The 14,529-nt window shown below is 45.9% G+C and overlaps 1 protein-coding gene across 2 annotated transcripts in view; it reads right to left on the bottom strand.

Moving 5' to 3' along the window:
* Positions 1-11,993, bottom strand: part of dlgap1b (discs, large (Drosophila) homolog-associated protein 1b) — a 44,283-nt gene extending 32,290 nt beyond the window's left edge. Inside the window, exons 1-3 of one of the 2 annotated variants that reach the window (XM_078291312.1) lie at positions 10,911-11,993; positions 8,313-8,527; positions 2,084-2,261 (exon numbers count right to left, since the gene is read on the bottom strand). In XM_078291312.1, coding sequence (XP_078147438.1) covers positions 2,084-2,261; positions 8,313-8,527; positions 10,911-11,993 — 1,476 coding nt within the window. The remainder of the gene's footprint in view (positions 1-2,083; positions 2,262-8,312; positions 8,528-10,910) is intronic. The other variant, XM_078291313.1, reaches the window with a different exon arrangement.
* Positions 11,994-14,529: the final 2,536 nt, after the last annotated feature.

The following is a 14,529-nucleotide window of genomic DNA, read 5'->3' as shown; positions in this document are numbered from 1 at the left end:
TAGGCAAGATTTTTATGTAAAAATACACCTGTCTTATCAGCCTAAATTACAAAGTGGGGCTGCAATAGAGAAGAGCGTCCCATCCCCCCTAATTGAGACCCTGTAGATTTTCCCTATTTGCCGAAATAAAATCCTGGTGTTGGATATGGATACTTCTCTGCCCACAGAAAGTGATGAATCGAAACTTGAAATACAAACTGTCTCCTGAACAGCAGTGAGTGAGCGCTCCGTCCAGAGAAAGCTGGACTCACCAGTGTTAGATCGTTAGCCTCTCTCATCTCTTTGGTATAAAGCCTTGGTTAACATGAGCGTGCTGTGTGCAGTTTGCTAACGTCACATCACATAATTCCTGGGTACTGAAGTTCAAATTGTTTGAACAGTTACCTCTCGCTTTCGGAGCTGCCAGTGTGCGAAATTGCCTAGTGTAGCTTTAAGTGATGTATAGAAATTAATAAAAAACAAATATATTCAAGGATAAAAGAACGTCCAAGGAGTGCAGAGGGGAGGAATCATTGTGGGATAAAACTTCCATCCAATGGAGTGAAGAACTACGAGTGCTGTGACTGCAGGAGTATTGGTATCACAGGTGAGATTCAGGAAGTGTCACTGCTAAGACTACTGGGAACTGGAGTGTGACTACAGGAATGTAACTACACCTACAGCACCAACTACTGGAGTTTGAGTTTTAGGGGAATTGAATAGGCTTCAAACCAGGGCCTATAAATCAAATAAACAAAAAAAAGACAACAGCAAACTTTAGAGAGCCTTGTTGCAGACTTGCATGGTGAGAGGAAGAGACTGGTGGGTGTGTGGGAGATTGGGTTGTGTGAGGGTATATAAGATGAAGCTTCATCCCATTCCATGAAGTTGCCCTTGTTCCGCCCTCTTTTTGAAATCTGACATAATTAGCAAATCACCTGAATGTGCTCAGTTAGTTCAGAATAATAAAGAAAAACAAACAAGAGCACTGTGCAGGGAGCAGAATAATGGGAATGGGATGCAGCCAAGGACTGGATGTGTAAGCAGTTGGGATGGTTTGGGTGTGTGTCAGTGAAGAGAGACAGTGTGTGCGGTACACAAGAGTGCAAGTGTGTATAGCTTGGAGTCAGAAAGGTTTTCAGGCCTCGATTCAATCCAATGATATGACTCATTTTTTTATTGTGTGCATACATACACACTTTATGCGCGCACACACTACCCACACACGTATGAGAGAGAGAGAGAGGGAGAGAGAGAGAGGGCCTAGTGGCACCTCTTTCTGCAGGTGTGTTTTTGTAGATACCCGGTCTAGTGTCCCATTCTCCTGTGGGCCTGCTCCATGCCAGGACTTGAAGGGATGTCTCGAGGGTCCATCCTTCACCTGGTGAGACAAAGCGTTGCCCCTGGGCTTTGGGGGGAGCACAGATCCCCGTTCCCCCAGGTGAAAAGGTAAGCTAAGCTCTCCTGCCACTCCAAATCATTTAGAGTACCAAGCTGTGCTCAAAATCCAAGCCGACTAATATCTTATTTTGTGCCAGCCGTGACAATAAGAGAGCTCTCCTGCCTGAAATCTTTATCGCTGACAGCTGAGCGCTTCCACTGTTTCCTGGCCAATTCTTCAATATGTTCAATATCTATCAAATCAAGGCACATGCCCGTGGTCGTTTGAAACCCATCTCTATTTAACTTATGCATAAAATTCATATGCCTGCACGTTAATTCTTGTTTTTCTTCACAAATGAGGACGCCAAATTGAAGTCATTCTGCTTCACAAAGGGCGCTGAGGCAGAAGGAGGGTATCGGGTAAAGGGGGGGGGGGGGGGGCAACTGCACACTGTTTAATTAGCCAATGTGAATATGCCTCTGATCATCTGAGCTTAAGAAAACAGCAAGCAGATGCATATGCAAAAATTGGGCGATGGTTTTAGCCCATTAACTATTCATACTCACAGTTGCCGTATGGTGACCTGATTAATTTAGGGTTAGGGCGGCTACGGGGCGGGATTTCCTCCCCCCTGCACAACCTTAATGGACATAGAGGTGGGGGTACAGGGGGGTGTAGGGGCCGATGGCAGGAGGGCACGGGCCCGCGGGTGCCACTAACCTGGCTGATGGTGCTCATGGCTCTCATGTAGCTCTCGTTTCGCGAGCGGAATTTTGGCGAGGCCAGCAGCCCCGCCGGGTCCAAGCTGTCCAGACTCCTATTGATGGAAACCTCACTCACCGCCCGCAGGTAGCTGTGACTCCGGATCTGCAGCTTGGGAGAATGCTCCGTGGAAATCCTGTCGCCAGAAAGAGAGAGAGAGAGAGAGAGAGAGAGAGAGAGAGAGAGAGAGAGAGAGAGGGAGAGGGAGATAGAGAGGGAGAGAGAAGCTCTGAGTAACTGGACCTGATTTCCATATATTTTTACCAGTTATTATTCTATATATTTGACCCATTGTCATCCTATTTAGTCCATATAAACTATTGTCACTCTGTAACTTAAAATATATGTTGCATCTTTGCCCATTCCTTATGATTTAAATGCTGTTTTGAATTTGCTAATTGTATTATAGGCTATCACTTTGGCAATATTGTTTTCCTAACTTCCATGCCAATAAAGCTCATTAAATTGAATTGACTTGACAGAGAGAGACAGGGAGAGAGAGAGAGAGAGAGAGAGAGAGAGCATGGTAGAGAGAGAGAGAGAGAGAGCATGGTAGAGAGAGAGAAAGCGAGGTAGAGAGAGGCAGGAAAAGAGCAAGAGAGGGAGAGATAAAGTAATGGAAAGAGAGAGAGAGAGAGAGAGAGAGAGAGAGAGAGAGAGAGACAAAGAAAGAGTCAAAGCGAGATAGAGCAGACGAAGAGAGGGAGAAAGAGAGGGAGAGATACATTGATGGAAAGAGATAGAGAAAAGAAAGAGTCAAAGCGAGATAGACCAGACGAAGAGAGGGAGAAAGAGAGGGAGAGACGCATTGATGGAAAGAGATAGAGAAAAGAAAGAGTCAAAGCGAGATAGAGACAAGCAAACCGAGAGAGAAAGAGAGAGAGAGAGAGAGCAAGAGAGAGAGAGAGAGTAACTGCAAAGTACTTGGCAGAGTGTATGAACCCAAAAGATAGAGATCAATCCACAATTGCTTCAGGAGACACCCTTATCTAATCAACAAGCACAGTACTATCAAGGAACACTCACAGTAGCTTAGGTAGTCTGTCCTTGAAGCACCTTCTAAGCACTTCTAAACACTTCACAGGGAAAACACTCATGCATAGGGGTGGGAAGGGGAAGTGTGTGTGTGTGTGTGTGTGTGTGTGTGTGTGATCCACTGAATTTAGAGACTTTCACATAAAAATGTAGAAGACAGATATAGGCAGAAACACAAAAACACACACACGAAAACACTCGCACAAACACATTCTCTCTCCAAGGAAGATGAATAGGTGTCTCATTAGCTCTCACCTGCCTCCGACAAGCAGGTGGGCTATCGCTCAGCACCTTCACGCCTGTGTGCATGCGTGTGTGGGTGTGTGTGTGTTACGGAGTAGTTGCATGCAAGCTAAACAATTCATTAATCAGGGGAAATAAAAACCTAAAAAGCTGACTTGCTTTCCTCTCTATGAACTCAGTGGCCTACTAAACAAACTTACTGGGAACAAAGTGTATGGAAAGAAATGAACACAACCGAGAATAGAAAGTCTATTCTCAACCCAACCGTGAGAAGCAAATGTCCAATAGCCCCTTTATTTCTCTCTTTCTATCTCTCTCTCTTTCATTTGTGGGTACATACAAAACGTTCGCACACACACACACACACACAAACACGTACTGTACGCGTACCCATGCGTACACACACACACACACACACACACACACACACACACAACTCTTATGACTCTCTCCCTCCAGGTCCAGTCTGCTTTAATTATGTATGTCCTCCTTAAAATAGAGCGTGGTTACCACAGCGAAGCGAACTGGATTACTCATTCTTGGATGGAAGAAGGGATGGAGCGAGGGATGGAGGTGGGGGGGTGGAGGGGGGGGTGGAAGGATGGATGAGGTATTGAGGTGGGAATAGGGGTGGCAATTTTGGATGTACGGGTTACTGTGCATCTCAAAGACGGCTTATTTTGAAAACTCATCTCCATGCAGCTAAATGAGTCTCCTGGCTATTTAACATGGAATAGAATCTAATCAGGGCTACTGTATAAAAGCAAAGCATGTCAGTGCTTACTCAGCTATGTACATGCTTAGCAAGTGTAAGCGTGTACATAGCTGCACATTTTTTTTTTATTTTTTTTTAAACACAGTTCATTCTTTTTTAATATGAGGCTTAGAGATGAGGTGTCAGTAGGGTTTTGCTGCATATTTAAACTAGTGTTTCTCAATCTGTTGGGTTGGCAGCCAAAAGTGGGCTGTGTTGTGACAGGTTCACAGAAAAAGAACAACTTTAATAGACAAACACTCTGTTAATTAACATTTTCTGACCTGACTTTATGGCCAAAGCAAAATTTGTCATCCAGCCAGTGCAAAATCAGCTGATTTTACCCACTCTGAGGAGTTAGCTGATGATAGAAATGATTAGATATTAATTTAAAAATTTAACCGAGAATAAAAAAAATCACAATGTATATCCCAAACCTCATGGATTGGCATGAATCGTCCATTTCAACCACCTGGGGTCTGTGATTTTGGGTGATACACAGAAGAATGAAGCAAAGGACGATCTCTATCTATCTACACTAGTATCTCTATCCATATCTCTTCTCATTGTCTCATATCTTGAACTCCCTGTGGGCTTGATTATAGTGAGGAAGAAGGATGCCTATTGTGGCAACGTGAATGGGCCTGTAATCAGTGCGACCTGAGGAGGGAGGTCAGCATGTCCCAGGGTGCTCATCCATGGAACAAGTGCCATTAATGAACACATGTTCCCCTCGGCCAGTCAGCCGTCAGGTCTATGACTGTCTGTCTGCAGATTCTACTGCACTACAGGGTGTTCTTACAGTCCTCCAGCTAGATCTCTGTTTCGTTTTCTTCTGTCTTCTTCCCTGTCTTCTCCATCCTGTAACTTTGTCTTCCTCTCCTGTCAGCCTCCTGCTTCCGCACTTGGGAACTTCTCTCCCCACATCTCCCCTTTCCCCCGTTTCCTTCTACCTTCTCCTCTTTCTTACTTCTGCCTGTTTCTCCTCCTCTCAGTCACTGACAGTCTTGAGAGTGATGAGTGTGGTTGGAGGGATGGAGGAACAGAAGGATGGAGATGTGATTACTGCAACCTATTATTCAGGATGTCTGTTCTCGGAGAGAAATAAAAAAATAAACACGATAAAATCTAGGCCAGAAATAAATGAGTTTGCAGCAAACAGGGAAAGATGGCTGTTAGCGAGTGAGTGAAACAAGAAAGCATGTCATTTTCTCCTGAGCTTGTTTGTCTGTTTCTCTGCAAGGAATAATCCTAGCCATTTAAACACATGCTTTATCTGTGCACTATGTGTTTTAATAAGGAGTAAGGCTAGCATTGGGCGAGACTAAACAAATCCCGCAACTTGTCAGGAACAATGCTTCACCAAGCAAAGACACAATGGTCACAAAATAGGCTCTAAAACATATGGAACAATGTAGCTGATTATTTAATCATTGTGGAGTGTAACACAGACTTGTGCCAGCTCCCAAACGCACAGTGTGAAAACAAGATGTCAGCTGCTCCTGCCTCATTCTCTATCTCCAATGTGCAGCACTGCAGTTTGGTTTGTTCCATTGGGTTCCATCAGATGATGATGGCGTTCCCCGGGCCAAATTCAAGTCATTAGTGGACCCCAAGCTGCGCCACTCGCACTTAAGTGTGTGTGTTTGTGTGTGTGTGTGTGTGTGTGTGTGTGTGCAACCAGTCACGATAACTGAGCATCCAGGGATTAGAAACATTGGTGTTCTCCTCATCTCTCTGTATATCACACAGCTTATCATTTACAGCCCTGTGCTGCAATATAACACTTTGTTTTTGTTAAATTGCCTTTGTGTGTGTGTGTGTGTGTGTGGGTGGGTGGTGGGTACATATCTGTCTGCATGTGTCTGCACTCAGCTTAAGGTTAATTATGCTGTCAACCTGTCATATGAGATAATTATGTATTCAGACATATTACTGCATCAGTTATGAGCTGTCATGTCCAGTACAGTTGAGAAGATGGTGGACGGACATACATTTTTAAAGGTACTGCTCGCCTAAATTGATTCTTTTGTTAAGTCCCTTGAAAACATTAAATCTTAAATCAGCTGGTAGTGTTACCTGCAGAGGAAAATCAAATTTTGGATTACATTTTTCATTTTCCCCACTAGGTAAGGAATTCTCAAAGGCCCATTCCACTGAAAAACTCAATTTTCCAGCTTTCTACTTGGTTATGAGGCATTTGGTCTGTAAATTGGCATGAAGGAATATTGAAAATGAGGGTTTGTGATATTTTAAATAAACTTTGTATGACCAAAACTCGCTCCTTGTGGTTGTAAAATCGGCTTAGAATTGGGTAAAATTCTTGACGCATTTACATCAAGAATTATGGCAAATATCATTGGTTCCATTTTTTTTGTCCCACCTTTCCTAATCCCAGCAAACACAACACCCTCCTTCTCACTGTGCAAGTATAACCGATCTGTTGTTGTGACTGCAAGCTAGACAGTTACTTTTGAGAAGCTGATTATTTAACATACTGCCAAAATCACTAATCAAACATAGCAGATAGTCATCGTGTCAATCTGCACAAAGCCCAAGAGGACAATTTACCGTGAGCTTGACAATTTCATTGGCAAGCACCTGATGCCATTCCTTCAGTCAACTCACATAAGCAGCAATATGCAAGAAGCCACTGCTGATTATTTACAGTTAATGTTAGCTTCCATATGCTAGCGTGTTGTTTGCTAGCCTCTGTCCAACATGTCCAACACTGTTAACAATTTACATGTGTGGTCACCTCCAGTTATTGGCCATCAACTTGTCAATCAAAGCTCTGTTGTCAACAGAAAGGATACACCCACAGCTATCAAGACAGGTACTAGATATAGTGAAAATGTGAAAATGCACAAACTGAATTTAAAGCCACCAACATGGTTCTTGAAATTCAGATGGTTTATTCCTTCAGAATGAAGGAAAGAGAAGTCAGAAGTGTGAAGTCAGACGTCTGAGTTTTACCACTGAGCGTCTTGTGTTAGCCACGTTAAAAGGTTCGGTGGACTTCAGTGTGAACAATGTAGTCAACTTGATGTGATTCAAGACTTTGTTGAATCAGAAACCCACTTGCTGGGTTCTAATACTGTTGAATATTTTATGAACACACACTGTGAAAGGAATCTGCTGCTGCACCAAGAATGCCTTTTGCAACAAGAAAACAACTTCATAAAAACCGTCAACTTATACAGCTCGGCTTTTAACCTCAGATCTTTCAGAAAAGAAAAAAAAAAGCATTGCCTTGGGGGAGAGAACGTATTTACTGATGTTTACAACCCGCAGTGCATATCTGAAGAACATGGTATTTATTTTTATAGAGATTTCAGTACGTGAACAGACATCACGTATTTTCAATTATACCATAGTCTGTTCAATGTGTTTGTTTGATCATAAAGATACAGAGGCTAACTATGAAGATTGAAGTGTGTGTCTGAGTTATAAACACAGGACAGGTAATTAAGCTGGGGCCGCTGAGAATCAGGCACTCACAGACAAACAAAACCGCTGCCAGGCAGGCGCCTGCCTGCACCTGACACTGGCTGCTTCCATCTGTCTAGGTCTCTCTCCCTCTCTCTCTTACTCTCTCTCTCCTTCTCTCCCTCTCTGTCGGTCTGTTTCACTCAAACAGCACATCCAAATATGCATGCTGAACACAAGCTTTAGGAAATGTGAACATTATGTAAAACACTGTGAATGTAAACACGGATATAAAGGCAGGAGTACAGTTACGTATCAATTCAACCAGCATGAAGAGAATCCGCAAACTACTTAGCAAGAGGAAAAAAAAGAGGTATCCAAAAATATATTATATTTTATTACATGATGCTCAAGTTCTGTACAAACTTGAGCACTTTGCACTTTAATTTTTTATTAGCATCATGTAATAAAATATTATATGTTTTTGGATACTTCAGTGAAAAGAACTTTTTCCTCTTGATAAGTAGTGTGCGGATTCTCTTCATGCTGGTTGAATTGATACGTTCCTGGAGTCTAGATTGTTGGACTTTTAAGTGTGCGCAACAGCCTTGTGCATCTAAGGAGAACAGTTACACCATACACACACACACACACACACACACACACACACACACACACGCACATACACACATGCATGCATAGTCACAGATGTCATGATGTACTCACTTGAGCGTGGTCATCTCGGTGAGGGACGGCTGAGTGGCCTTCAGGTAGCTCGCCCGCCGCGCCTGGACCTTCGGCGAGGGTTTGGGACTGCAGTCCGAGTCGCCGCTGTCCTCCTCGGCCATGGCCTTGATGTAACTGCCGCTGCGCATCCTCCGGCATGGGATCTCGTCATCTTTCCCCAGTGGAGAGAAGCCGCTCCACTCATCCTGAGGCACCTGGAGAGGCGAGGGGAGATAAGGAGAACGAACAGAAGTCACCCTCCAGACTTAAGAGCTCGTACAGACACAACAAGAAAACAGGAAGACACAAAAGTGCTGAAGCATTCTCTTCCCTAGCCTGAAGTAAACACCTGCATGGCACAGTGCACTTCATGCCATAAAAAAGACTGATAGATAGTAACAGCATCGGAGCGAGGCTTGCCCTGATCGTACCATAAGGTTGTGAGTGCCGGTGGCCTTCTTTTGTCTGTCCTTGAACGCATGCGGCATATCAAAAGCAGGGAGTTAATTGTTTTGACAAAATGTTGCAGTACCCCGGCCCCTGTCTGCTTTTCTGACTTTTCACACACGCTAATGAACGTGAAAAAAAAAAAAGAGGCAAAGCTATCTCCCAGCCCTAATCTAAAAGAGAGAGAGTGAAAGAGAGGAGATTGAGAGAGAGCAAAACAAAGGAGGTTTTGTTCAGCAGAACCACTGCAGTCCCAATGTGAGTGGCTGTTAGGGCACCAGCTCTGAAGTGAAAGAAATGAGATACAGAGTGAGAAAAAAAGTGCGTGAGAATCATTCAACAGACTGGTAACTAGGAAACCAAGCCGACCTTGACGTCAGGGGCAACCAGCGACAGACCATGTTAACATCTTGGGACAGACAAGGTCTGCGATGACACCGAAAACATTTATTGTTATTTATAATGAAGTTGAGTTTAAATGGCAAGCTGATATATGAATGCTAACCCTATTATACTAGCAGCACAGGGCAGAGTATTAAAGATGCTCAACACATTCTAACCTTTGACCGTTGCGAAAGTGCATGAAAGGGTTTGGCATTAATTTGAGTGTGCGTGTGCGCATGTATGTGTGTGTGTGAATAGCAAGGACTGGAATACAGAATCCCATCCCAGCAGGGGAAGGAAAGAACATGTCAAGTTCTTGTTTTAAGGATTCAAAAAACGTCTGCACACTAACTCGTCGGGCTGCTCTCTTTAAAAGCCAGTTTTTCCTTTCCTCTCTCTTTCAAGAAAAAAGCGATGGCTCTTTCAGGCTGGGAGTAATGTTGCCGTACGGCAGCGACAACATCCCTCCTTGATCTGCTCGCTCCGTTTTCCAGGCTGTTAAAATGCACGGCCACATAGAACTTTCTCTCTGTCTTTTATGCTCCCACTCTCACTTCCTCCCTTTTAGTTCCTCCGTTCACACCTTCCTTCCATTGCCCTTACTTGCTCTTTCTTGGTCCTTTTTATGCAAACACGCATTCACATGTGCATATCCTCCCCTTTTTTCTTTCTGCCTTGCCTCTCCCTCTGCCATCTCTCTCTCCTCAGGCTCATATTTGCAGCTCACCCCGATGTGAGGAAATGTATTCAAGCTGAATCGCTTCCTCTTTTATCTTTTCCCAAACAGAGAAAGAGAAGGGCGATGGGGTGGACTTGGTGCGTATGTGCGCACGTGTGTGTGTGTGTGTGTCTTTGTGTGTGTGTGTGAGCTACTGAGGCTGTGGTGGCAGCAGTTGTAGTAGCAGTGGTGGTGTGTGTATGAGGGAGAGGGGGGTGGGGGGGAGGGGGGTGTAGTGTGGCCACGGGGCTCAGGCATATGTGCTTTTCTTTCCAATCTTTGTCTGCTCACCTCTGGCTCTCTCTGATCTCACAGTAGCACCCTGCTCTTGCTCTATGGATAGACACATGCACAGAAACACACACAGAAACACACACACACACACACACCACCACTGCTACTATCACTGCCGCCACCACAGCCTCAGTAGCTGCAGAAATGTGGTGCTGAGTGGCAATTCTCCATCTAAGCTTTGAAAACATCTTCTGGCGTTGGTGTTTTCTGAAGGCCAAAGTGCCTCTGCTTGTATACAGTATAAAGAAATGTTGGTTCAAGCTGCATGTGCCTGGCCTCTTAGACACTGGTTGTAAAATCAACTTAGAACTTGACTTATCTAACAGAGTAAGTGCACAGGCTAAGTGAACATCCAGACTTTTGACATACACAGTACAGCTGTGTAGCAGTAGTGGCATAGACATCCACATGCTCATGTATGGCAATTTCCATACACATGGACACAGGCACAGAAGAGGAGTGATGACATGTGATGAGTGGACATAGAGTTTTATGGTAATACAAGGGATAAAGTGACCAGAAGATCACACATTCCATAATCACTTGGGACAGAGGGATTGACGAGATGAGGTCCGGGCCACTGCCTCTCCACTCATCCTCTCTCCAACTCCAAGAGAATGTGCAGGCAGGCAAACACGCATATACACAAATACACACAGATAGACACAAAAACACGTGAGCATGCAGGAGCAACTGGGACCTGAAGACGCATGCGTCATGAGATGCGAGAGGCGGGGCTGTTGTAACAGTCCTACCTGTAGGAAGTGGCAGGTGCGTCCCTGCTCGGCTTTCACTAGAGCTTTATCTAGGTTGACTGAGGCCTTCTGGTAGACCTCTCTGGCCCTGCTCACCGTCAGAGTAGAAGACCATGAGCTCTTCTTCAGCTGCAGTTGGCCGTCCAGCCCGCCCACCAGCGGCAGCCCCCCACTGCTGCCCCCAGAGCACGTCGAGCACTTCACGTCGTTGTTGCTGCGCGACGTCTTGAGAGAGTGGGCGCTGATGGTGTTGTAGGACTCCATGAAGTACTGCGACTGGGACTTGTCCGGGCGGCGCCCCATGGTCATCACCCCGGAGGGCGGGCCCCCACCGCTGCCCCCGTGCTGGTGGTGGTAGAGACACATCTCCCGGTCGAGCGTGTCGTCTGAGCTCCAGTAGCCTGAGATGGCAGAGCGCATCTTAGGCTCCGACTTGGAGCGGTCTTTGCTCTTGCCGCGCTTGCTGTGCTTCAGGGTGCCAGAGCAGGAGGGCGGGTCATCTGGGCTGGCTTTGCCGCCATTCATCCTCCCGCTTCCCCCTCCCCCGGACCCTGAGGGCCCCTCCAGGGAGTGGGACTTGGTGAAGAGCTTCTGGACAGAGTGGACCAGGTGGCGGATTCGTCCGGGGCTGTCGCTGCGCTGGTGCTCCACTGCAGTGCGTTTGTACTGCAGTGTGTGGTATCCGTCACGCCGCACCGGTGCCTGGCGCTCAAACTGCTCCAGCAGGTTAGGAGGGATGCGGTTGTTATTTCCACCAGCACCACCACCTCCTCCACCTCCTTTACTGCTCCCTGTTGGCCCCCCGGTGTAAGGCACCACAGTGCCACACTCCTCTTTAAGCTCATGATGGGAGCTGTAGTGTCTGCGAGGGAAGGTGCAGCTGGCCAGATCAGTGTAGGCACCGCACTCGGACTGGAAGGAGTTGCGCTGGGCGTAGTAGGGGTGGTCAGCGGGGTGAGCGTCCCCGGGGTTGAGGAAGTAGGGTCGGCGGTCCGTGTGCCCCAGGGTCATGGAGTCGTAAGAGGGGTCGCAGGTCACCGTGTGGTGGTGGCTGCGGCTGCTGGACAGGCCTTTCATCGTCATCGCGGCCGGGTCGACGTGCACATCCAACTGCTGCCGAGGGAAGTCTGCACAGGCACCAAAACTAGCTCTACAGAGAAACACACCGCCATGAGGAAGAACAGACAAACAAACAAGTAGGAAGAGAGACAGACACAGAAAAGAGAATTATAAATACCTCATATTTGCATACACTCACAGCACAGTGTAATGTCTTCATCTGCCTTAATTTGAAGATGTCTTTTGGCTCTACGCAGCAGATGCGAAAACATGCTGATGTTGACAAGAGTTGGGCCAATTCCTCTGTTTCATCCTTTTATTTTTGTCCTTCAAAACTCCAAAGGAGGTTCTCTAAATATAGCAGGGACTTGGCATGTGGTCCCTGACATCCAGATCTGTCCTCAAGCTTCCTCTCCCACATCTCTTGTTTGCTCTAGTAGATTTCAGCACACAAGTGAAAAAGTGACAGGGGATCTAGGGAATTGACAGAAACAAAGGCGGAAGAGGTAACAAGAAGAGTTCAGATCTATTTCCAACTCAAGTGTATGCTATATTTGTTCAAGGGTGTTGTTAGAAATGAAGCATCAGTCTAACTCAACAAAAGGAAACGGAAAATATCAAGAAACGAGTGAGGAGAATGCAGAGATGTAGCCATCCCTCTGCAGACTCTTAATCCCTGGGATGATTTCACCAAACTGTCCAATGCCTTATAGAGAGATGATCCAATCCTTTCACAGTACAGGACGTAATAGAGCAGGTAGTACTCCAACAGAGCATTTATTTTTGCTTTAGCCTACACCTGCTTAACGTGCACACATACACTCCCCCACACACAAACATACACACTACAAATGATCACAGTCAGGTCCTGCAGAGTCCCTCTATACCTCTAGTGTTCCTCTAAGGGCAAACTAATTGGCCAGTAAACCCCAGCCGACAGCTCCTGGGCCGGCCGAGGCAATGGGCAATAAACGACCTTTCCGTTACATGGTGACATGAAAACAATGGCATCCATCAGAGCCCTTAAACTGCCTTCCTTACCCATCTGGGGCTGAGGCTGGCTAGCTGCTGATCCCACACTGTTTCCAATGGACTGGAGGTGAAGCTAACGAGACAATAATAAGAGCCCACGCACCCCGGTGTAGCACTGTGGCAGCAGCATGGCCGAGCCAGCGTGGGGAATTCATTACTGCGATTTATAATGCACTACCAAAGGCCACTGTGGTAAATAAAAAAGAAAAAGAGGAGGGGGGGGGGGGGGGGGGGGGAGAAAAAAAAGGGCAACAGGCGGAAACATAACAAGAGAAAATGAGGGAGACAGAGGAATGAAAAAATATCAGGTCGATTCTTTACATAACTGGATGACACTATGTGGGGTACATACAGGGTGCATACATGTGCATGAGTGTGCACTGTGTATAGAATGAATATAGAATGAATAAACTTTATTTTCTCTGATGTAGATGCAAACTGGGCATTGTATAAATTGGAAAATTGTTAAATTAATTCATGTCATTTCCTTGCCTGCACAAAGGCAGGCAAGGAAAATCTCCCTGGGAGAAAATTAAGCCTGTTATAATGTATTATTCTATCTTGTATTGTGACGGTGAAAATGGAAAATGTAACGGCCAATCCCCATCCCCATCTGCAATATACATTCTGCACAGCAGCGAATTGTACTGCCTGAAAAGATAAGCGCAGGCACACACACACACACATACACACGCACGCACACACACACAAAGCACACACTAGATGCACAGTGTCTGCTTCTTAGAGGGCACTTAAAAACTGGGCTGTGTCCAACTAAAGGTATTCATTGCAGCCGATTGACAGAGATTCCCTTCTGTTGGCCGCTGAAGCACAGAATGTGACCTAAATAAAAGGCCCTCGCGGCGGTCCACAGCAGCGTGTTTGTGGCACAGCTGTCTGCAGCGCTGCACTAAAGCTGAAAAGCTGAAGTTGGGTCACGCTGGCTTTCTGCCTGCTAGCCACGCACACACACACACACACACACACACACACACACACGCGCACACACACAAATATGTAGCGTATCTGACAGGCTGCATATCCATGCTGAATTCTGATGCTGCTAGCTTGTAAAGCACAGGATATCAACAATAACAACAGGATCTGCTGGTTCTGTCTTGTTTGTCAGGTACAAGCCACAGTGACATGAGGAAAGCTCAGGCAGCTGTGGCTCGGTGTGAGAGGCTGCTGTGTGTCCATCGCAGCTGACTAGCCCAGTTCTGTCTCTGCCGTTCTGCTCAAGCCAGCCTCATTGTCATTCTATAGCAGTGCTGCAACTGGACAGGCTGTATTTCAACTTTGAAATAATAATAATAAAACATGTCAGTCAAGAGGAAGAAATTATTTTATATTTTGTACCTTTTGTACCTTTCCATGCATAGTGCTACTAGTCTCCATAGACTTGAGCCGCACCAGCTGTACACAACAGTTTCACGAACTATAGTGTTTGATAACCCCAGCGCCACAACACAGTGTGGAAAAAAACACGACAAAACGCTGCTTTTACTTTTCACGAACAGGCTCTGAA

The sequence above is a fragment of the Centroberyx gerrardi genome, chromosome 22, assembly GCF_048128805.1.
Source record: "Centroberyx gerrardi isolate f3 chromosome 22, fCenGer3.hap1.cur.20231027, whole genome shotgun sequence".
In the NCBI taxonomy this organism is placed as follows: Eukaryota; Metazoa; Chordata; class Actinopteri; order Beryciformes; family Berycidae; genus Centroberyx; species Centroberyx gerrardi.
This window is presented reverse-complemented; position numbering and strand designations above follow the sequence as displayed.